This window comes from Schistocerca gregaria, chromosome X (assembly GCF_023897955.1).
Source record: "Schistocerca gregaria isolate iqSchGreg1 chromosome X, iqSchGreg1.2, whole genome shotgun sequence".
Classification (NCBI taxonomy): Eukaryota; Metazoa; Arthropoda; class Insecta; order Orthoptera; family Acrididae; genus Schistocerca; species Schistocerca gregaria.
Genome location: NC_064931.1, coordinates 829,760,411 through 829,784,843, shown reverse-complemented (window position 1 = coordinate 829,784,843; position 24,433 = coordinate 829,760,411). Strand labels below are relative to the sequence as shown.

General features: G+C 37.9%; 1 protein-coding gene and 1 pseudogene across 1 annotated transcript in view; one reads left to right on the top strand and one right to left on the bottom strand.

Annotated features, from left to right (window-relative positions):
* LOC126299332 (uncharacterized) overlaps positions 1 to 24,433 on the bottom strand; it is a 793,355-nt gene that overhangs the window by 645,561 nt on the left and 123,361 nt on the right. The window contains exons 3-8 of the mRNA XM_049991162.1: positions 23,903 to 24,063; positions 23,736 to 23,824; positions 20,176 to 20,317; positions 15,310 to 15,462; positions 11,924 to 12,119; positions 11,693 to 11,808 (exon numbers count right to left, since the gene is read on the bottom strand). Coding sequence (XP_049847119.1) covers positions 11,693 to 11,808; positions 11,924 to 12,119; positions 15,310 to 15,462; positions 20,176 to 20,317; positions 23,736 to 23,824; positions 23,903 to 24,063 — 857 coding nt within the window. The remainder of the gene's footprint in view (positions 1 to 11,692; positions 11,809 to 11,923; positions 12,120 to 15,309; positions 15,463 to 20,175; positions 20,318 to 23,735; positions 23,825 to 23,902; positions 24,064 to 24,433) is intronic.
* On the top strand, positions 21,994 to 22,111 carry LOC126299948 (5S ribosomal RNA; annotated as a pseudogene).

Sequence of the window (24,433 nt, the reverse complement as noted above, 5' to 3'; positions counted from 1 at the left end):
AAATTCCATGTCCGCGTGCTCCCATGCCGAGGCATGACACCACATGTTTTGAAAACGTCAGTCCGTTGCCATTGATCAGCTGTTGTAGAGCATGCTTTCCAGCCAGGTAACCACCATATTCATTTTGAGGAGACGCAAGTAGTAGTGGCCACAAGCGGATATCACAAAAGGCTCTACAGGAAGGCAATCAAAATCTCCAAACACCCTAATAATTTCAATCAAAAGGAGGAGGATGTGAAATTAAACAGTATATGGATGCTGGTGTTGAAGAAGTTGTGTACCACCTGTCCACTACTGGGTGATGGCAACGGCAATCGACGGCAGTGGACAGCAGCCAATTGCACTGACGTTTTCAAAACAAGTGACATCACGCCTCGGCGTGGGAGCGCACAGACGCAGAATTTAGCGGCAGCCAGTAGTGAGCCAGTGGGTGTGTTGGACCTTCAATTGAGCTACAGACCCCCTTGAAGATGTCCTCCACAGACGGGGATGAAACATTGGGAATTGACACAGAATTCATCAACCAACCACAGCATAACAGCCTGGATAATTATAATGGACATGACATTTCTGGCCATGAAATTCAACATTTAGTATCATAATCATAGTAATCTCTCTCCTATTTTGCAATAATACAACATGATCTGCCCTTCTTTGCACTTTTTCAATGTCAACTGTCAATCCTATCTGATGTCGATCCTGTACCGTGTAGTGTAGGTAGTCTCTTTAGTAAACATGTTGCATTTTCTAAGTGTTCTGCCAATAAATAACTCTCTTTGGTTCATTTTTCAAACAACATTATCTAATGTGATTGTTCCAATCTAAAACATTCATAATTGTAATCCATAAGTATTTACTTGAAGTCACAGCCTTTAGATTTGTGTGATTTACCATGTAACTGAAATTTAGCACCTTCCTTTTAGTACTCATATGAATGACTTCACACTTTTCATTATTTTGAATCAATTTCCACTTCTTGCATGATACAGATATAATGACAGCATCATCTGCAAACAATCTGAGAAGGCTGCTGACATTGTCTCCAAAATCATTCATATAGACCCGAAACAGAATAATGACTATAACACTTCCTTGAAAAACACCAGATTTTAATTCTGATTTACTTGATTGACTTTTCATCAATTACTATGAAATGTGACCTTTCAGAATGGAAATAATGAATCCAGTCCCACAACAGGGATGATACTTTGCAGGTGTGCAATTTTACTAGAAGTCACTCATCAGGAACAGTGTCAAAAGCCTTCTGGAAATCTAAAAATATGGATTAAATATGACATCCCCTGTTGATAGCACTCATTACTGTGTGAGAATAAATAGCTAGTTGTGTTTCACAAGAACGATATTTTCTGAATCCATGTTGACTACCTGTGAATAAATTTGGAATGATTCATAATGCTGTTACTTATTTCTGAAAGCAACCCTAAAAATTAATGGTAGTCATGAAAAACAGAGGATACGTTACACCAACAAAACATCTGAAAATATTGTACAGAATTATCAAGATTACTGCAAAGACCTTCTGGCTAAGTTTAGATGTAAACATGCAGTTACTATATTAATGGATTCAAATAAAATACAGGTAGGTGCAAGTAGGTGCTTGTAATACATGCAGTGTGAAATAACACACACACACACACACACACACACACACACACACACACACACACACACACACACACACGCGCGCTGGCATGCTTTTGTATGGGGGAGGGAGAGGGGAGAAGAGGGTGGGAGGGTGAAGTGGGGTGGGGAGATAGATAGATAGAGAGAGAGAGAGAGAGAGAGAGAGAGAGAGAGAGAGAGGATGGAAGTGGGAGAAGAACTGCTTCAAAAATCTAAGTACCTTGAACTTTACATCTGTGTACGTATATAAAGCAATAATATTGCTACGAGCTGTGCCATATGCAGTGAGTAGTAATGATTAGAATCACTGGCTGATGTGCTGTAGGTTGCCACTTGAAGTCTAGTTACCATAAAATACTTATTATTTAGCACTATATTTATCATTTCTGGAAAGTTCTCAAAATTTCTTATGTGTCTAAAGTTTGCACATTCTGGAAAATCTGATAGTACTCTACAATCTGTCTGTATGTTGGTGTCCATAACAAACATGCTTTCAGTGCTATGTGTTGTACTTCATTCACAAATGTGCTTTTGGATTTGGGCTTGATTATGTTTACGATATTACATTGTTTGGTGGATACACTGGGCCTTCAAAACATCTGCACTGCCATGGCTTCATTAAGCAACATAAAAACCATAATCTTAATGGACAGGGACTGAAAACAGATTGTACATCATTTACAGGGTCTCTATATTCAGGATAAGAATGAATTCTAAAACAGCAGGACGTCAGCTGCATATCAGGCATCCATCAGTGTTTTCTGACGACACTGGTCAGCACCTGATGAAAGGATTTGGCCAAGTCACCAAATACAACAGGTTAGATGACATGAGGTGTGTGGTACCTGTGTACTTTATCTTGGATGACACAGCCCTGAAGTGGTACAAGAAAAACAAAGGTAAGCTTGCCACCTGAGATAAATTCCAGGCTGAACTAACAAAAAATTTTGGTGACAATTGGCAGCAAGAACAACTGAAGAACAGGGCTCAACATCATGGGCAAATGAGACAGCCTTGCGTACAGAAGGTCTTGGCAATATGTCACAGAAGCCAACAGAATCTCACATTTGTTGACAGGAGTGGCAGAAGATATGGATCAATCTCTTCTGGTAAAATGCATCATAACAGTAGAGGAATTCACAAACTGATGCCATCACATAGAGAAAAGGATCAGAAAAGAGAGTTATGACCATCTCCCAAATGTGGTACCTACAGTAGTTGTGGAAGGCCACCATGACCCCACCCCTCTCATACCCCAGGTAGCAAGTGAAGAGATACAGCAGTCTATGGCAGCCAGAAATGTCAGACTATGTACACAAGTGAATGTTGAATGTTAATCCCATACTTAGCAAGTAATGGAGAATGTTGAAGAAGAGATGTGTTGATATTTAGTAACAATCTCCTTCTCCGGTTGAACATGTCATAATGAATGGACTCAGCAAACTGAAGACTGGTTTACCAGCCTTCAAACTATGACCAATAATCTGATCAATGCAGATATAGCCCACTTCTATGCCAAGTATAATTCCACACAGGAGAACAGACATTTGGAGGGTGGTGGACAACAAGCCTGTGTGTTTCTACTGTGGACACCTTATACACCCTGTATGACTCTGCACCAAAAGAAGATGAGTGTTTAATAACTATCTCATGGTGAGACATCAACCATCACAACACTTCTATCCATGCCAGTCAATTGTAAGATAATTATAGTCAACTTGTCAGATGAAGCCCATCACCATACTCTGAACAAGGTTGCTCCACAACATGCCATAATATTTTCTCCCTGCTATACAGAATTAATAGCTCCTTGCCCAGTCACCAAATCCAGGAAAATGAAGCACGGCAGCCACCTATGGAGGTGAAGCCACCACAGATGAAAAGCCTCCACAGATGACAGCTACCAAGGTGTTAGGAAATCTCCTTAAAACTCATCACTGATGACCAACCTCTCTGGCCAATAGTCAACTAAGAGGCTTCTTTTCCTGTAATGTCACATGCGTTTTGCCACCAACTAAAGGAGACTATGTTCTGTGACACAAAAATAGTTGTGCTGCACATCACAAATGGGATATACACTGAAGAGCCAAAGAAACTGGTACACCTGCCTAATATCATATAGGGCCCATGCGAGCATGCAAAAGTGCCGCAACACCATGTGGCATTGATTTGGATAATGTCTATAGTAGTACTGGAGAGAATTGACACCATGAACACTGCAGGACTGTCCATAAATCCATAAGAGTATGAGAGGGTGAAGTTCTCTTCTGAACAGCATGTTGCAAGGCATCCCAGATATGCTCAATAATGTTCATATCTGGGGTGTTTGGTGGCCACTGGAAGTGTTATTTTGGTAAACCACTCACTGTTGTTGTGGACCACCATTTTTGATGGAACACCATTCTGTATGTTGGCTGACTAGCCTAAAGGATCTGTTGGATCAAATGCAGAGACGAGCACTGAGACTTCTGGAGTACAATGTGACAGTGGTATACAAAAGCAGATGCAAACACGAAGAGACTGCCTACCTTTGATGGAACACAGCACTGTGGGTGATATCTCAGTCATCATTGCATTAAATGACATTATTCCTGGGCAGAGGTGATCCACTATTGCTGAAAGCCATAGAAGTCCTGAAGGAAAGCAATGACTGAAGGAGAATTCTAATTAATAAACAGAACTTTGAATAAGAGCAACTATGATCCAATGGGGTGAAAAAGTTGCCCTTCACTCCAACTCATTTATAGCAAGCTATCTGGAATTATTTACACAGAGCTCCGTTCGGGTGCTTCACTCCAGGACGGTGTCCAATCATTACCCTATTCCACCTTTGCACAGGAGCTGTTTTTAGCAAAGTGGACTGTGCAAAAGCATTTATGCAGATGCCAGTTACTCCTGATGACAAGGTGTAAAGAGCCTTTAGTGCATCTTTTGGCCTCTTCAAGAATGTTTTCAACTGATTTGGGCTCTGAAACGCCATCCTGACGTGGCAGTTCTTCCTTGAAAACATCTTATGTGGTGGATCAGGGTGTCTTGCTTACTTGGATGATATTCTGATTTACAAATGCAACTTTACAGAGCACCACTGCTGCTTCTGGGAGGTATTCTCTCTTCTCCTGGAGTGGCTGTCATTATCAACCTGGTGAAATGCATTTTTAGTGTTCTGGAGATCAACTTTCTGGGGCACAGGATATCATCCACAGACTCCTGCCCCTTTGACGAGAAGGTGTGGACTGTGTCTTAGTTCCCATGTCCCATTACATAGAAGGAACTCAAACTATCCTGAAGGACGTCATGAGCGTGCAAGCGCTGGTCATGGCCACGTTCCATGGTGACCACAGAAAGGCCAAGAGGTCCATTCAATGGATGGTACATATGTCAGACAGTTTTGATCAATAGAAGCATGACCTCTCACAAGCTGCCCTCCTATCCCACCCCTCACTGACCGCCTTCTTCACAATTGCTGCCAGTACCAGCCAGTCTGCAACAGGCACAGTCCTGCAGCAACATATCGACCGGACTTGACAACCTCTGGCATTTGTATTAGCAAAGTGCACAGAGCTGCAGCAGCATTGGGCCAGGTATAATCACATGCTCCTCAATGTGTGTAAGATGATTAGGTATTTGTGCCCCTCAGATGAGGGGTGCCATTCACAGTTTTTGATTATCACCACCTCAACAATGGGTTTCTGTCACAAGGAGAGCACACAGATCTCACCCCAACAATTCTGACAGTGGAAATATGTTGCACAGTTTACTGCGGATGTGTGGCATGTAGCTGGCATAAAAAATTATCAATTGCCTCATTGATTGTGGGCCTTTCTGCTCCCCTTGACTACAAGGCACTTGCTGCCGCCTAGGCTGTAGACCCCATGCTCCTGTGGTTGAGCAATGACAAAAATACAAGCCTCAAGCTGCAACCCCACACACTGTCAGGTATCCATAAAATAATATGGTGCAACATTCATTTCAATACTGGCTGCCATGGCCCCCCCATCCCCCAGACTTCCACAAGGTGGCTTATGAAAATCTGGATGGCTTGTCCCACTTCTCACACATACACATGAATGTCCCTGCCATCATCCAACAGATACTCATATTCCCTTACTGCAACTGACAGATTCACCTGGTAGCCAAAAGCTGCTGTCAGACATAATAACATAACAACAGACACAGTGGCCTAGGCATTTATAAACATTGGGGTCTTGTGTGTTGGGTGCCCCCACAATGTCACCATGGACTGCAGATGGTAGTTAATGTCTTGTTTATTTAAGGCTCTCATGTAAACTTATGGTATGCTCGTGTGCTTTACAACAAGCTAAACCCTACCTCCAGTTTCATGATGGACCATTTTCATAGGTCTTTAAAAGCTGCCCTTACATGCCACCCCAACTTGGTATGCCAACTCCCTTTAGTCCTCTTAGGTCCACTGCCAAGCTCATGCATTGGCAGCTGCTCTTCATCTCGGGTGACCTTACTGAGCCACCACCCTGCCTCTCACGACCTGTGTCCCAGCTTTTGTGCAGCAACTGCACAACTCACTGGCACACCTGGACCCATCCCCCGCCCCCCCCCCCCCCCCGCGCCACCCCCCCATCTCTCTCCCTGAATGGCATGATGAGGGCCAGCCTACCATGCACTGCGATCTTGGAATGTACACACACATAATGCTCCAGGTAAATGCCAGTCAGTCACCACTCCACCACAATACTTGGGTCCACACCACGTCCCCTCGTGTGTCACCAAGAAGTTCTCCATGCAGCTCCAAGGCACCATCACTAATGTTTGCAATTATCATCTGCAGCTGGTGTACGCACTCAACACCATGAGCACATATATATTGCTGTCCATCGAGATTGAGGTGGCATCGAACAATGATGAAGGTGTCTCAGCAAACATTCCTGATCCAAATGGTGGCCCATGGGACCTTGTGTCCAGAGCTGCCCTGCCATTTGTGACACCTCATGCCCTGTCAGAACCATACAAGAGGTCCACCACACCACCCCTGCTGCTGAACATGTTCCTGGCCACCACATCCAAATGATTAGGCAGTAACACTGCACTTCTGGCACAAAGGGACTGGTCACTGTCATCACAACACCAGTGTACACCCCTGCAGTGACATGTGACCTGGCCTAGCAAAGAAGGGCACCAGCAGTGGATACCCACAGCACTGGCACAGGACAGTGCACACTGCACCATCAATGCAGGGTGCATTTTCTACCACCCAACCATGCATTACCTGCTCAAATACCAGCACAATTGACTGTGGTGCGACACCACCCCTTGTCCTGGCTGGCAGTGCGGCATCATGTCACCCTTGCACTGGGCTCTCTGTGGAGCAGCACCAGCTATCCTCGTTGCTCTACCTGCCATCATGGCACACAAGCATGTTCGCAAGTTATAGATTGCTTGGTACATTTTTGATGGGGTCATGTGTGATAAATGGTGTCCACACTTCAAACTATGGGAACCCACTGTGTGTCACCCACCACAACTTATTTACAATTTGTTTCTGCTGCCTCTAAGTCAAATACAGACAGCCCCCCTCTAATCAAGCATAAACCAAACGGTATTATGTTAAGTGACACAGATACCTTCAAGTTAGTACGTTAGTTTTTATGTTTGCTTTGGTACATACACAAGAACCAAGTGTGTGCAAACAGTAATGTCCATAAGGAGAGAACCAGTGTTTTTTCTGGTACAGATTAAGTTAGTACATTATCCTATGTAATCTTACTATATGTTATATGTAGTTGTGTCCAGTTCTAATAAGGGAACATTTCTGTGTCTAATTATGTCATTCTGCTGACCAAGTCTTGCATGTGCCAGTGTATGTGTACCAAGACAGTGATGAATGTATTTCCCACAAATATGCCCCAAGAAGTCTGACTTCTCACACAACCTCTCATATCTTTTCTCTCTTAATTGTAACATTTCTGATCAGTAACTTTATTCCTTCACTTTCTATTTCCTTTCTCATCCTCTTCTCCAACTCCATCCCTACCTCACTAGGTTACAGTCTATGTAATCCATCTTTCTATCTGTAATTTCTTTCAAATTTCTTTACAAACTGGGATCATATTATAACTTCATTTTCTCTCTCTCTCTCTCTCTCTCTCTGTTTTGTTTTTAATTATTTTATCTCCTTCTCTTATTTCCTCATTGTGGCTATGAAATTCCTAATTTCTTACATCTTTGCCTTTGTATCTCTCTAAATTTAGTATTTTAGTCTGAAACAGCCCCTTTCTGCCATTTATAATTCCTGATAATTGCTTTCTTACTGATCTTATTTGGCTCTGATCCAAGTCAGTGTTGATTTATTTTGTTGGAATTATTGAACTTCTTAGCTTTTAGAAAGGTATGTACCAAAACATTATGGCATCCTCAGTCATAACATAATTTTGATACTTAATTTTTACTCATGCTGGACTGTTTTAATTTTCAACTTTTCTTTGTACTGCATACATTTCTATTATTATTATTTAAATTTTTCTTTCTACTGTATCTATTTAATCCCATTTAAAATGCAATGTTAAACAATCAAATACAATAACAAAATCTCCTTTATAAGCTGTAATGTAATGCTTTAAATTTGTATATTTAGATTTTTTAATTGTAGATGTTCTTAAATCATGCAACCTATGAATTTTAGTTCAGTAATTTTTCTGCTGCCTGTTTCTGGGAACTTCTGTGAGATTATGTTCTGGCTATCTTTAAACCATTAAATTTAATTGATGTCCTGTAATTCAGTCACCTATTGCAATACTGTCATCAAAATCTGGAGAACTGATATTCATTTAATTCTTGCATATGCCTTGGCATAAAAATTTGGTGTGCTATGAATTGTAATGATCACAAGGGCTCGATAGTAAATAAAGTGTGTTTAAGACTTTTGTTGATTAATAGAATACAGGGAAAATACAGTCAGTCTACAAAGAAGATTGTTCACAAAACACTTGTGTGACCCATGCTAGAATATTGCTGAAATGTGAGAAATCCATAACAGATGTGATTAACAGAAGATACTGAACACATACAAAGTGCAGTACAGATAATCACAGGTCTGCTTAATTTACAGAAGAGCATCACAAAACGCTGAAAAACAACAGATGACAAATTCTGGAAGGTACTTATCCTGTTGAAGCCTACTTACGTAGTTATGATGACTAGTTTTAGGTGTGTAAGCTAAGAACATACTACAGCCCACTATGTATCATCCCCACAGTGACCATGAAAATGAGGCTACATTAATTTCAGCAGGCACAGAGGTATTTAAGCAGTCATTCTTCCCATGTCTCATAATTATTTTTTAAAATTTAAAGCTAAATTAAACAGTAAAAATGTAAACAGTGGAACCAGTTTTTGGATGATCTGAAGATTTTTTCATTCTCATAATGCCTCCCCTGAAAGTAGACTGCTTAAAATTTGTGGTTCTGATAGTATCAGAAATTACTCTGCTCTAGTAACTTTGAAATTCCTCCTTTCCTCCATTTAACCTTTGCCACTCCTTCAAATATCACCATTCATTTTTCAGCCTTTACATTTTCTGGCATATGTTTTTATTTCTATTTTTATTTATCTCCACTAACTGCTTCTTTTTTTTTGTTTTTCATTTGCTGTCATTTCATTGTTCATTTGATTCTGGTCTTGTACTATTGTGTTCCCCTTCAGCCACACTACTAAATAACTTTCTGCATGATGTATCAGTGGTTCCATTACAGGTAACATTTTCCTTTCTTTCTTCACATGTAGGATCCTGCAGTCCCCAAAGTTAGTTTTCTTCCATCTTCATTGGGGTGCAGTTTCAGTTTCCCTTGCTTTAAGAAATTTGTCTGTATGACATTATTTGGCTCATAACATTCAACAACACACTTAAAAAAAAAGATGCACCATGAAGGAGTTAAGCAAATTGGCCACAAATCAATATTCATATGGATATCAATGGAAAATGGAAAACTGTAAACTTCGGTGGCTGATGGCTGAAAGTGTAATGCTGCACCACAATTTCACACAAAGATGGCAAAAATAGTAAATGCGGACATGTCAATACAAGGGCTTAAATTTTTTCTAAATTTCATTCCATGTACTCAGTTGGACAGTAACTATGCCATGCAAAACAGGTGCGTAAAAAATATACGCAGATTTCATCATTTGAGAGAGGACATGCAGTTGGGCTCAAAGAAGCTGATTATAGAAATCAAAAAATTGTTTGACATCTGAATAGGAGTGATGCCACTATTTGACAATGTTGGAAGGAATGTGTGAACCACAGCCAAACAGAGTGTCAAGATGGAAGTGCTCGACCTAGGGAGATGACAGAATTTGATGACCAAGCAATCATCAGAGAGGCACTCAGAACCCTGGGTTCCTTCATCATCATTGATTAAACATGCAACTTGTGCTTCAGTGACCACAGGCCCATTAATAGGTGGCTCACAGAAAGGGGCTGAGATCATGGCACCCCTTCCGCTGACTACCATTGTCCTCTGTACACCAACAAGCCCTTTTGAAGTGGTATTGGGCACATCCAGCCTGGAATTTTACTGACAAGAGTAGAATTATTTCCACTGATGAGTCCCTCTTCAGTGATGAGTCCCACTTCAAACTGAGCCCTGAAGACATGTCTGGAGAGACTATGCACAGCGGTGGGATACCAATTTGAATGTCACCCACTATCCTGTCTGACAACCAGGAGTAACAGTCTGGGGCACCATTTCATTTTATAGCATGACCCCTTTGGTTGTCATCTGTGGCACCCTTATATCACAGCAGCATAGTTTTGTTGCCCTTCATGGCAAGCTATCCTGTGCTTACATTTCAACAAGATAATGTCTGCCCACATATAGCAAGAGTTTCTACTGCTTGTCTTTGTGCTTGCCAAATTCTACCTTGGTCAGCAAGGTCACTGGGTCTCTCCTCAATTGATAATATTTGGATTTTGGAGCATTATCGTCAGGGCCCTCCAACCAGCAAACGATTCTGATGTCCTGATGTGACCTAGACCTGTGGTCTAGGGGTAGCATCTTTGATTCATAATAAAAACGTTTTTGGTACTGGGTTCAAATCCTGCTGCTGCTTAAATTTTGATTAATAATCAGCATTGGTGGCCAAAGATTTTCCACATAAGAAGTCACCCTCATTCTGACAATGGCCTTGTGAAAAAGAGTGGAGGAGTGAACAGAGGTTCAGGGCACTCTCTTGTCCTAGGGGTGGGAAACTGCCCCTCAAGGCGGAAGAATCAGCAGTGATCAACAGCATGAGGATGGAGAAGGCAATGGAAACCACTGAATTAAAGACACATAATGTGTATCTTCAGGACATGTGGCCTGCAATTGAAGAAGTGTCATGATGATCTCTCCAACGGCAAAAAATTCTGGAATAGTCCCCCATTCGGATCTCCGGGAGGGGACCTCCAAGGGGGAGGTTACCATGAGAAAAAGATTTAATAATTAATTCATGACAGGCTGCTTCAAACCAGTCAGAAGACTGATGGGGGGGAAAAAATCAGAAAATAAAAAGGTTCTTCACATCTACCAATTTCCATCCCACTCAGATAATTCCTTTGTGGCATGTCTTTGTTTGTCCTAGAGTGCATTTTTGGTAGATGCAAATAACTCACAATATTATGGGATAAGGAAGGTTTCACATACGGTCATATTATGACCCCTAGGTCATATTACAATATAATGTCATAATCCTGTTATGTCTCTTAATATTGTGGTCTATTTGCAGCTATGATAATCGAGTGAAATGATTATTGAGGCCCATAAGTGTGTGTGTAGAGGTACTGTGATTTGATTTGTAATGATAAGTAGGAAACGTTCAATATTAAGTATGTATTTATATTGCACTGTATCTTTTGTGTTGCTAAGATATTATATTTTACATTCAAATTTATTTGAATGCGGTTTATATGTTATACTATATTACACAGAAAACACTGTAATAGACCTTACTTGTGAAAAATATATTGATAATGGTTGTCTTCCCCTCTAAAAGAGTTCTGCAACATGAGATGCAAATGATACTTAAGTACACAACTTACATCATTCAGTTCACACATTAACATCAGAAGGTCTCTTGATGTTCCAAGATCAGCAGACATAGGCTTTGGAGTTTGTATATGGTCAAATGAAAGGGATGTTCTTCTAGTGATTGTATCTGAAAACAAACATGTAACTTTAATTTTATTTTTCATTTTTTAAATTTGTTCCTTTTTTAAAATTTTTACTTCTGAAATTAAAATTTGAACATCATTAGCTTCAAATTTTCATACCTATATCATCAATTGTTACATTTGACTCAGAGGTAAGAGTCAAAACTTGATGAATTATAGTTTTCGCTCCACTTTGCTTATATGAAAATGGTTGGAATAAGTGAACTTCTTCACAATCAATTTTGCTGTATATATTGTGGTCCACATGCAGTTGACATGAACTGTTTGACTTCATAATTGGAAGAGGCTGGAAATTCTATGGGAAAGAAACATAATTTAGATTTTAGTTTTTGAATAATTCATTCTTAATGCATTTACAAACAAAACAATCCACAAATTTAAGGTGACATAATTTTGACAGGATCAGCTGCACAGAGTTAATATGAACATTGAACAGGTCCTTTGTAAAAATCAACGTGTAGTCTACTAGCAATAATCATGTGAAACTCTGCTTGCTGTGTTTGTTTACTAGTTACAGAAGGTAGTAGATAATATAGACTATATCTATCACATGTTTTATGACTTCTGGAAAGCCTTTGATAGAGTTTGGTACTGTAACTCAGTGAAAAAACACATACTTATGGAATATATGAAGAGGAATGCAAATGGATTGAAGACTCCACCAATATCAGTATAACATTCCTAATGGAGAGAAATAATCAGAATCAATAGTATCATCTTATTTACCTTACAGAAATGCAGTAGAACTGTTACTGTTCACGATAAGTACAAATGACATGGGATATTAAATTTCTGGAGTTGATGGAGGAAATGGTTGGTATCTTTTAAGTAGGAGGGTAGGGTGCGGGCAGTAGGCGGAAGGTGTTGGTCTATGAGAGCAGAGATTCTCTCAGTGGAGGCACAGTAGCTGGCCACATTGGGGTGTCCTGAGTGGTTGGGTTTATAGACTTTAAGAAGCATGTAGAAGGTAGGAGTGCAGTGGTAGTGATGAGGAGAGAGATCAACTCTGGGGAGAGGTTCTGGGATGGTCCTAACGATTTGTGGAGAGACTGGATATTCTGCTGGATTTCTGAAATGGGGTCACTGTGGCAGGGTTTGTAGGTGGATGAATCTGTCAGTTGGAGGAATCTTTCTGTCAGTTAATCCTTACAGTTCAAAACAACAGTGGTGGAGCCTGTCAGCATGTAGGATTATAAGGTCAGGATCAGTTTTTAGGTGGTGGATTGTAGTTCTTTCTGTAGATGTAAGGATAGTTTGCATGTTGAGGGATTTGGGGAATGACGTAGAGGCAAGGTTCGAGGTTAAGATGGAGGAGTGGACTGAGTCAGGTAGGATTCCGCATTGGTCATTGGTTGAGTCTGGTAGGATTGATGGTGGAAATTTGTTAATTGTATGCACTGGGATAAGGACAGAAGGTCTTTAACAAGTCCTGCATGACTGAATTTGGCGCCAGGCAAAAGGTGAAGTTTTGAAAAGGACTGATACGTCTGCGGTTGGAGGAAAGGTTCAAGCTTCTGTTTAGGGTCTGTTTAGGTTCTGATTTCTGTATGGTGATGGGAGGGAGTGTTTGAAGGTGAGGTAAATATAGTAGGTAGCTATGGGGGGGGGGGGGGGAGGTTTGGAGATTGTTGTAGAGGTGGTGGATAGTGATTTTACAGATGGAAACAGGTATTTCAAGGATTGATTGATATGGTTTTGCAGGACTATGTTGATGAGGGTTAAGGACTGGCGGAATCTGAACAGATGGAGGTCATTGAGGAAGGAAGTGTGGCAGATGGAGATGGATGATTTGATGGTAAGGGCATTTGGGGGGATTCTATGAGCCAGTAAATGTAGCAGGAACAGGGTACTGCCTAGGGATAAGAAAACTTTTCTGTACTGATGAAGATGGAAGGAGGAAAGATCCATGCTGGAGGATAGAAACACATAAAAATACATAAATAACGTAGAAGTACATCTGAAAAAATTCACAAAAATATACCTGCAACCAATGTGCCACATTCTATGTAGGCATGACAACCAACAAGCTGTCTGTCCACATGAATGGCTGCAGATGTCTGTGGCCAAGAAACAGATAAACCACCCAATTGCTGGGTACGCTGCACAACATAATGTTCTTCATTTCAATGACTGCTTAACAGCCTGTGCCATCTGGATCATTCCCAATGATTCCTGCTTTTCTGAAATGCAAGGGTGGGAACTCTCCCTGAAATATATCCTACATTGCTGTAATGCTTCTGGCCTCAGCCTTCATCAGTCACTGGTAAGTCTCTGAAGGTTGCATATATTGGCCTATTTTTGGCCTATTTCAGTCACACATTTACTGCGGCATCTGCTATGGGGACATTCCTGCCTCCAGAGTGAAATTCTGAAAAAAGGTGAGTGTGGGGGGGTGGAGGGGGGGGGGGTGATCAGAACACTGAGCACAGTTACACCTAAAGTACACTGTTGTACCCTCTTTTCAAAGCTCCAGGTATTAACTGCAATGCTTTACATCAAAAGTAACTTAAATGAGTTCTCCACCTGAAAGAATACACACCCTTAAAATACCAGTGGCAAACTAAACCTCAATATACCATGATACAAACTCTCAAAGACTGCAAAATCACACAAAATAACAGGTTCAGAAGTTTTTAATAAACTTATAATATCTGCTTGGACATTGTCCTACAAAATAAAGATGACTCGTAACTGAAGCACTAATTTTACAAGATAGTTGAACTATTTGAAATAAACAAGATTTATATTGGTACTTAAGGATATTTCCAACAGATATGGAAGTAAATTGTAAAAAAATTACCGTAAAAATTATTCTTAGTTGCATATTTAATCTACAAACCTATTCCACTGTAAGTGGTCAATGGTGAATCAACAGAATTTCTTGATGCTTCAGGATGTGTCCCATCAACTAGTCCCTTCTTTTAGGCAGTTTGTGCCATAAATTTCTTTATTCTCCCAGTTTGATTCTATAATTTTTACCCTACATACTTCCTCCCATTACAAAAATGACTATTTCTTGATTCCTCATGATGCGTCCCATCAACTAGTTTTTTCTTTTGATAGTTTGTAGCATAAGTTTTTCCCCCAGTTTGATTCAGTACCTTCCTCATTAGTTATTCAGTCTGCCCATCTAATTTTCAGCATTCTCCTACCGCACCACATTTCTAAAGCTTCTGTTCTCTTTTTAGTTACCACTCACATAGTCCTTCTGTATAGAGTATAATCTAGACACATTCCTTCAGAAAAGACTTCCTAACACTTAGATTAATGTAGATATTAAATCTTTCTGCAGTTTATTTTCCATTTACTTAAGCCATAATCAGTTAATTTGTTGCCCAAGTACCAAAATTCATCATCTACTACTTTTAGTGCTATAAAGTTGAATGTTTACCTTCACTCATCTGTCTATGAATCATGATTATTTAAGAAAAGTATGTGGGTGTCTAATTAAGCTGTCATTTATATTGAAATTTTGTGATACTAACCGATCTAAATGAATATGGTGTTGTCTGAATCACTGACTGATGCTGATATCTGTTGTTACAAGATCCAATTTCTTTAACCTTCTTAATAATCAGTGTAGTTTTTTCTGCACCAACAAGGCTGTAGTGTGTCGGACAATTTCCATTCACATCCATCTGAAAAAAGGGCAGTTGCATACTGGGTCATTAAAGGGCAGAATATAATTTAAAAAAATAAAAACATATTAGAACTATATTGCACAATACCCTACCCAAATGTGCCCTAGACACGATTATAAGTAATAACTATGAAAGATAACTGAGTTAAATACATTACAAGCTTTCTTTTGTTTTTAACTCCCATATTCACTTTCTATTTTGTACGACATGTACTTAGTACAGTAACACTGTCCTCTATCTGAAGATTTGTTTGAACATCACAGTACTTTACCAGGCATAGCCACATTATAGGTGGTATGCCTTTGCATTTCTCCTGCCTTTGAACTGATTCACCCTGGCAGTTATAAGGGAAGAAACAGTTTAATGTGGACCTTAAATCACAGTGAAACTTGGCATTTTTCACAGTAACAAAATATTCCTTGGGGTGAAACAGGCAATAATTGACTTGGGAAAAAAGTGGGAATTACTTCTAAATTTGTAGTCTGTCACCTAACTCAATCAGGCATTATAAAATCCAAAAACAGTTTCTGAGTCTTAACTACATTCCATTCCAGTATAACTATTCCAAGTGACTTTGAATTCTTAAATTTTTTTTTTTCAAGTAATGTTTTTCAGTGTGGCTGCTTTTTGTAATGTCACAAACTGCTGAAATTGGAAAACAATATACAGTGACTAATCATCATATGTCGCTTGACTATTACTTTAATTACCTATGTCCATAAGACAATTTTATAATTTCTGCTTATTTAAAAAAATTAGAAATCCAGATATAAAAAGGTGAAATTTTCAGTTTTGCTGAATAATGTCAATAGAAATTATGTATATTTTATTTCACACTCTTATCATTGTTTCTATCTGCCACATTTGTGAAGAATCATGCCTTTCTTGATAAATGTCACTCCTGTCATAACCCAGGTTTGGCTCTTGAATATGTACCATTCTTCTCAAGTGCATTGTTCTTTTCTAAGACATCACTTGATAATATGGATAATATAATTATGATGAGTCTTGTAATGTCCCTTATTTGACAGTTATTTATGCATCCCTTATCCAGCAGCAATAATTTAACTTAAAATGAATATATGCATTTTGCACATGTGTGAACGGCATTATAAATATGACCATAATGATAATGGATCAAACCTGCTTATGGCCACAAGCATACAAAAGTACCTGTTTATTAAAGCATAAAGTAGAAATAACGAAACTATAGGAAACCTATTATGACTGAAATTAACATTACTCATACTGAAAATCAAATAGCAACATCTATTACTTCATTCTTCTTAAATTTCATGACATTCTGGCAGTTTGAAGTTTTTCTCTTTTTTACATATTTGAACTGCAATCACTCTAGTAACTTGGCCACTTACCCCATCAAAATTTAAAAGTGTATGAATGAATGAAGTCATATGACCTTTTCTATACAACAGACATTTCATCCTACAACAATACAGTAATGAAGGTATCTTATTAATTTTATTCATCATCATTTGATTTGCCTTCATTGGCAAGCTTTGCAACATTCACAATGCTACTCTGTGTCAGTTTACTTTAGGACACCACAACAGAATGCAGGTGATTATCTGATGATGGTCCAATGTTCACAACCATTTATGGACTGAAACAATTATGTAACAATTTTTTCCCTCCTGATAGGTTAGAGTATTTTTTGTTAAGCTCTAAAAGTCTGATCTGAGTTCGTATAACAAGTACCATGTTCTGTTATTTCTCCTAGAGAGCAACAGGTCATCATCCTTTTATGCCTATGTATCACAGGTGGATATAATTCAGACAAAACAGTGCATCTTTGTTATTGTTATTGTTATTCACTTATTTCTGGTTAGACGCATTTCTCGTCATCTGCTGTTAACAACTGCCGCCATTCTCACTCCAGTGATACTCTTCAACTCATGAGTGTGTGTGTGCAGCCCATATATCAGTACAGTAAGTAAACTACATTTACTATATGTCCAAAATCTCTTTGAATAAGTAACTACTCATCGCACCAGAAAAACCTCATTATTCACATTTTGGCAGGCATATGGATTGCTACACAGTCAGTATATGAGAGTAGTCTGCAAGGATCTTGGATGCAACCAAACATTGTGACATCAACTTTGTTCTCACAATTTGGAACATTCTACTGAAACAGAAATCTAAAAATTTAAGTCATTAAGTGTAGTAGTTTATGTTTTTACAGTTGTTACAAGTATCAAAGTTTTCAACATCCACAACATTGGACAAAACTGGGCATTGTGTGACTGTCAAGTTCATTAAGGAGGAATTAACACTAAATTTAATTCATTTGAAGTTGATGAAAATGTGAGAGGACCCTTATCCATCATTTTTCACTATTTAGGAATGGACTGTTGAGCTTATATGTTGGCATACAGCCTAATAATAATCCAAAAGAGTGTCTAAGAAGTGTAACACCAGCAGCAATTATCACAAATGTGCAGAGCTGAAACACTCATAATTCAAACTGCACTACATCTAAAACTTCCAAAGGAATATGTTCAGGACATTTTTAAATAAGAAATTACACATGAGAAACCTATGATGAATTAGTTTCACAGCCCATTGAGAATATGTTGGAAAATAAATGATATTTATATCACTTTCATTTTAAATGTTAGACCAAAATGTTTTGCAGTCTAACTTTATGTGAAAAATTTGGTTGTAATGATAATTCTTTGAAGTAGTTTAAAATATTCATTATCATGCAGTTTTCTTTTATAACACACAAAATACATACCAAAAGTCAAATTTTCCTGGCAGAAATTCATTTCCTTTCAAAATAATTTCTAAATATGAAGAAAATTTGACATGATACTCCAGTTTCTGCTATACATTGACTTACGTTTTGTTATTATCAATTTAGTTAGTTAATTTTATGTTCAATGGAGCATTTTGTACAATAAATCATAATGTTGTGGAATTTCATAAATTAAGAAAAACAGCAGAAACACATCACAGTGTTCACCTTTCCTGAAAATTGATTTTAGTTTCAAAAGGTCTGAGTAAAGTGTTTACCAAAATATTTGATAACTTTCATAAAAATGTAGAATGATTGACACACAACAGAATTTAATGTCAAAGTAAACTGATGAAGTTTTTATTTGATAATTTACATGTAACATTGGGCAAAAGATTCATATATTTTCTTCTCTATGAATAGAAATTTTTTTTACTAAATATAGAGTCACATAATATAAGAGCATGTATATGAGTTATATTACTATTGATTACCATGCAGCTATGTGCGGATATCAAGTAATTATACTGTCTCCAAACAAAATAGGGCAATTAATTAGATTAACACTGAAATGAAGATTTAGATGTGTGTTTTCTGCTTATGAACATTTACATTTACTTAATACTTGAAAGTTAGATAGAAAAAGAGAAGCCTAGCATAACTATGCAGAGTTCATATTTTATTGCTGGAAATACTTGTATGACTATTTATGACAGATGCATTTTCTATAACAATTTCTAAACAATGGCGTTGAAAAGTATGTAACTATTTGAAATTTAAATTTCCAAGCATTTCATATATGGTTGTTTATGGAATTTAATTTGAAGAGTGCAGGGTACTGTATTGTATTTTATTGGTCCTGTTGTCTAGAAAAGCAAATTATGTATCAAACAGTAAACAAGTCAATTTTTATACCAGTGAAAGTGATATCTATGACTACGTTTTTAAAAAAAATTACAAGCAATACAATCAACAAATTTACACAGACAAAATAAACATTGCAAAAGGTAGGATGTTTAATTTATTTGCCAAGAAGTCTATATAGGTGTTCCAGTTAAAAGTTTTGTCAAGGTTTAGGGCCAGAACATGACATGATTTACTTCTGTCTTCACTTAATCACAATGAATTATTTTTACAGGACATACTGCTGTTTTAGAGACAAAACTGCAGTATCTGAGTCTTTGTGACATTCAGTTTTAGTCTGTTTTTATGGAAGCAGGATTTAAGTTTTTCTGTAACATTTTGTAAATTATCTGGAATTTTTTCTATAGTCTCATTTTCTGTCAGACTGAGGTGCATTCTGTGAATACAACTGAGTGTGCATCAATATTTAAAGGTCAATCATTTACATACTACAATAAATGGTACATGGACCCTGCAGAATCCCTTGGGGAATTGTTTTCCATTTGGAGTAGTAAACTGAATCTGGTCATAAAATAACTCTTTGTTTCCTTTCTATCAAATAAGAGCTGAACCGCTGTAATGCAGCATTCTTCATCCCATAGCTCTTGAGTTTTTAAAGTAGTATTGAATGGTTCACTGAATCAAAGTCTTTTGTTAGACATTTGTACCCTGGTCTAATGAGATGCTTATTTTTCCTGTGAATTATCCGATGGCATTTACAATGCCTTTTCTTCTTTGAAAACCAAGCTGATTTTCAGAAATATAAGAAAACTTTCTCTTTGTGTTGCTGCAATTTTTGACTACTTTAAGAAAGACTGAAGGACAGTTATAGTATGCATTCCATCTCTCTTTCTTGCCTTATATAGACTGAAAGGGAAGACAACAAAAGTAAAAAGTTGTCCTCATTTTCTGGGAAATGTTTTCAGTATTACATGTAGGGCCTATGTGCAGAAGAAACTTACAACTAGCACTTACAGATAAACCACACAGACACAGAATGGAGTTTTTATTAACATATTTAAGACACATTAAATTACAGAATGACTCACCTCTTCAGTTTCATGATCTACATCAAATCGTTTCATAGAGTTCTGCAAAGCTGACAGTATCCCATTTTTAAAATTAAGTACCCATGCTGTCTCTTCTGGATGTGGGCAAACTTCAGAAATTGTTCCATCTTGAAATGAAAACCTTTAACAGAATCAGTTTCCAAGCATTTTTACAGATTATTTTTGAATGTTCCATTGTAAGTCATGCAAACTATTATGTGCAGTATGTGTATAATTGCTAGCTCCAAATGATACATACCAAACACATGTTTACTGAGCCTGAAAATTAATTATCTGTTCTCCCTAGGAGTCTAGACAATCACATTACAATAAACTTGGTAAATGGATACATTTATCCATTCAAGCACTAATGTATGATGTTATACAATTATAGAGATGAAGCTACATTGAAATGTTTATGTGGACTACATTAATAAATAACTGATATTAAATACACAGAACTTATTTTATTTGTCAGTGGCTCTTGCCATTGTTAATCAGCTCTTAAGAAAAGTGACTACTCCAAAATGAGCTACAGTTTTTATAAGTATACTATTCACTTATGTTCATCTATAACAACATGCTTAACCTTCAACAACCCTTTTTTCTTACATGATATACATTTTAAATAATGTATATTCAGAAACTGCCCTATATTTTGTATGAATATTAACCATATCTTATTGATATAATAGATAGAATGACCACATAAGCCGCTTAATCACTTCCAGAATCTCTTAAGTGTCATGTGCCACCACTGACAACTGGTTTATGAACAGCCAAGTGTGCACTAATGAAGACAAAATTAATAATTTTGGTATGGTTTACTTTCAAAGCAGTGCTAAAATGTGGTTAACAGTTCTCTGACTCCAAACCAAAGTAAATGATGTGTAGTAATTCTGCAGTTGAAGAGAAATAGCAAAAGAAACAAACACACTGATATTTCTTAGAGATGGATATTGTCAAAAATCCAGGGTACACTAATACTGAAAATGGAAATACATATGTAGGAAATGTTGAAATATAGGAAGAGAAGAGTGGTTGTGGAGGTGGACTTACACAAAGAATAAATAAATTCAATCATTACCACCACCACCCACACAGTACAAATTTCCTCACACGTGACAGAAAAGGCTCCTGAAAAAATAGCAGATAAAGATGCATGGGACTGGATTGCTCAAGACTAACAAATGTAATATGTTATAAATGTAATGTGTTCTTTTTTCTTATTTCATTAAGAAATTATCCTGGGTTTTTCGGTTAGAGGAACCCCTATTGGGATCAGGCACAAACTGCCTGCCAAAATTGAAGCTATATCAGTCACAATGTTCTCAGAGAATGCTCATCTTTGTAGATCAGATATAGAAAAGGTTAATAAGATATCAGTAAACTGCAGGAGCACCCAACGAAAGGAGCACCCAAGCTTATAATGCCCACATTGTTTAGGAACAGGAAGTTGGTTGAAACTGAAAGTGAGTAGCAATGAACTCCTAAGTTCAGATTGGAATACTCATCATAAGGACACATTAGTCACCAATGGCGGCAGTATATTTATTGCAATAAACAACTTGATAATGTTTAATGGGGTTATCACAGATTCCAAAAGTAAATTAATCTCGCTGAAGTTCAGTATCAAAGGTCAATCAAAAAAGGAGTCATATGCTTTTTTTTATATAGGCTAACTAGGTCAGGAGGTAGTGGAGCAGTTCAAAGGAAACTTGCAGAATATCAACGATAACTTCACTGATCATGCTGTTGTAATAGGGGGTTACTTCAACCTGCCAGGTATAGATTGAGAAAGACATGCTATCATAACTGGCCAACGGCCTTGCCACAGTGGTAGCACTGGTTCCTATTAGATCACCGAAGTTAAGCACTGTCAGGCTGGGCTAGTACTTTCATGGGTGATCATCTGGTCTGTCGAGTGCTGTTGGCAAGCAGGGTGCACTCAGCCATTGTGAGGCAAACTGAGGAGCTACTTGATTGTGAAGTAGTGGCTTCAGTCTCAGAATCTGACATATGGCTGGGAGAGCATCGTTCATTATGCCTTGGACAAATATGTTCCAAGCTAGGACTTCCAAGCTAGGTGGGAAAAACCCACCGTGGTTTAATAGCTGGTTTAAAAAACTGCTAAGTAAACAAAAAGAGCTTCATAACATATTCAAGAGAAGACAAAACCTAGATAACAAACAGAAGCTGAACAAAGCAAAGATGAGCATAAGGAGAGCAATGAGAGAAGCATTCAATGATTTTGAAAGAAAACTTTTGTCAACTGATTTGACTAAAAATTCTAATAGGTTTTGGTCGCTTGTAACATCAGTAAGTGGTAAAATTAGTAAGTGGTTTGAAATTATCTACTCAGTCAGTCAGTGACTTTACTGGCTCCAAAATGGAAAGTAACAGAATACTGAAATCAGTCTTCTGTACTGAATTCAGTGTTTCAAAATTGTTGCACCCTGGAAGATTGTAATTTGGTCCCTCCTTTCAATCATTGTATGAGTGTCAATATGATAGATTTTGAGATAGTTGATCATGGAATGGAAACTGAATTCAAGATTTAATTTGGTTCCTCCTCTCAATCACTGTATGAGCATCAATATTGTAGATTTTGAGATAGCTGATCATGGAACAGAAAAGCAACTATAATCTCCTCTATAAAAATCAACATGGATTCCAAAAATAGAGATCTTGAGTACATGATATTCATAGCACTGTAAACAATGGTACTAAGGTTGATTCCATTTTCCTGACTTCAGCAAGACATTTGACACCATCCCACACTGCCATTAGTGAAAAAAAAATGAGCTACCAAGTATTGGATCAGATTTATGACTGAATACTATACTTCCTTGCAAATAGAACTCACTCGTTGCTCTTGAGGGAATAAAATCAACAAATGTGAAGATAATTTCCAGAGTATCCCACTATATAAAAATGATGTGGATATGGAGGGCATCAGAAGCTCTTTAAGACTGTTCACAGATGATGTGACAGTCTACAAGAAAGTAGAAACACCAGAATAAAGTATAGATTTACAAAGTGATTAGCTGAGGATTGATAAATGTGCATAAATAGGAAAATAAATCTATTACTGCACAACTATGCTAGTGATGACAAGTTGCTAGAAACAGTATATACCACAAAATATCTAGGAGTAACTATATAGTGACCTTAAGTGGAATGACCACATAAAACCAAGAGCAGCAAAAGCAAATGCCACACTATGAGTGTGTGTGTGTGTGTGTGTGTGTGTGTGTGTGTGTGTGTGTGTGTGTGTGTGTGTGTGTTGTGTGTGTGTGTGTGTGTGTGTGAGGGAGGGAGGGTTGGGGGAGGGGGATTGGGGGGGGGGGGGGCCTTGGGTGCATGCATGGCGGCACAAGACTTTGAATTCTAAAAACTGTTCAAGTCTGGTTTACAGGCACATATTGTGGGGCAAAAATTTTCAATGGTATAGAGATCTAATTCTTAAAACAACATTGTAACTTAACAGTGTGACAGGAATTGATTTTTTGTTTTGTGAGTTTAGTACACACCCTTAATATTTGAATAATTGTCCTTACCTTAATGGATGCGCTGTCGCAGCAACTGAAAATGCTATGGCTGCATCAGGATCATTATTACCATCATCCCTCAATGAAATACCTTCAATCTGTTGAAACCCATGTTATTAGCACATTGTTATACACATACTGAACTTTGTGTTTAATCAACACATAATTTCTCATACCTTCAGCATTCCATCACATTCTGATATGAACTCTATAGACAGCTCAGCGCTGATGTGTAGTGTAGATTCATTTCTACTTGTTCCAGCAAACAGTGTTTTTACATCAATGGAATAATCATATTCATACCTAGCATTTGGTAAATACTTAAATTTTCCACCACCTGTTGAGAGAAAGACAGACATGATTAACATATTCACACAGTTTGACACAAAGAATAAGATGTAATTCTCCACAAAACTTATCATGAGGATTGAAAAGTTATGTTATCTTATTCTGCAGCCCGTGTTCTTGAATAAATATGTTTATTGCACTTGCACAGTAATTTTACAGTGTTATTGCACAAGGAAGTCTCCACAACACACTTTGGGAACCAATGAAAACAAACCTTAAAATAATTGTTTCTCACATAATAAAGTCACCTATCTTCAAACTCTGCTAAGCATCTCTGCAATAAATAGATTATTGAAGTACATTCACAAGACATGCTATTTGGCAAAGTGAACACAGGAGAATACAAAAATAGGCTGAAA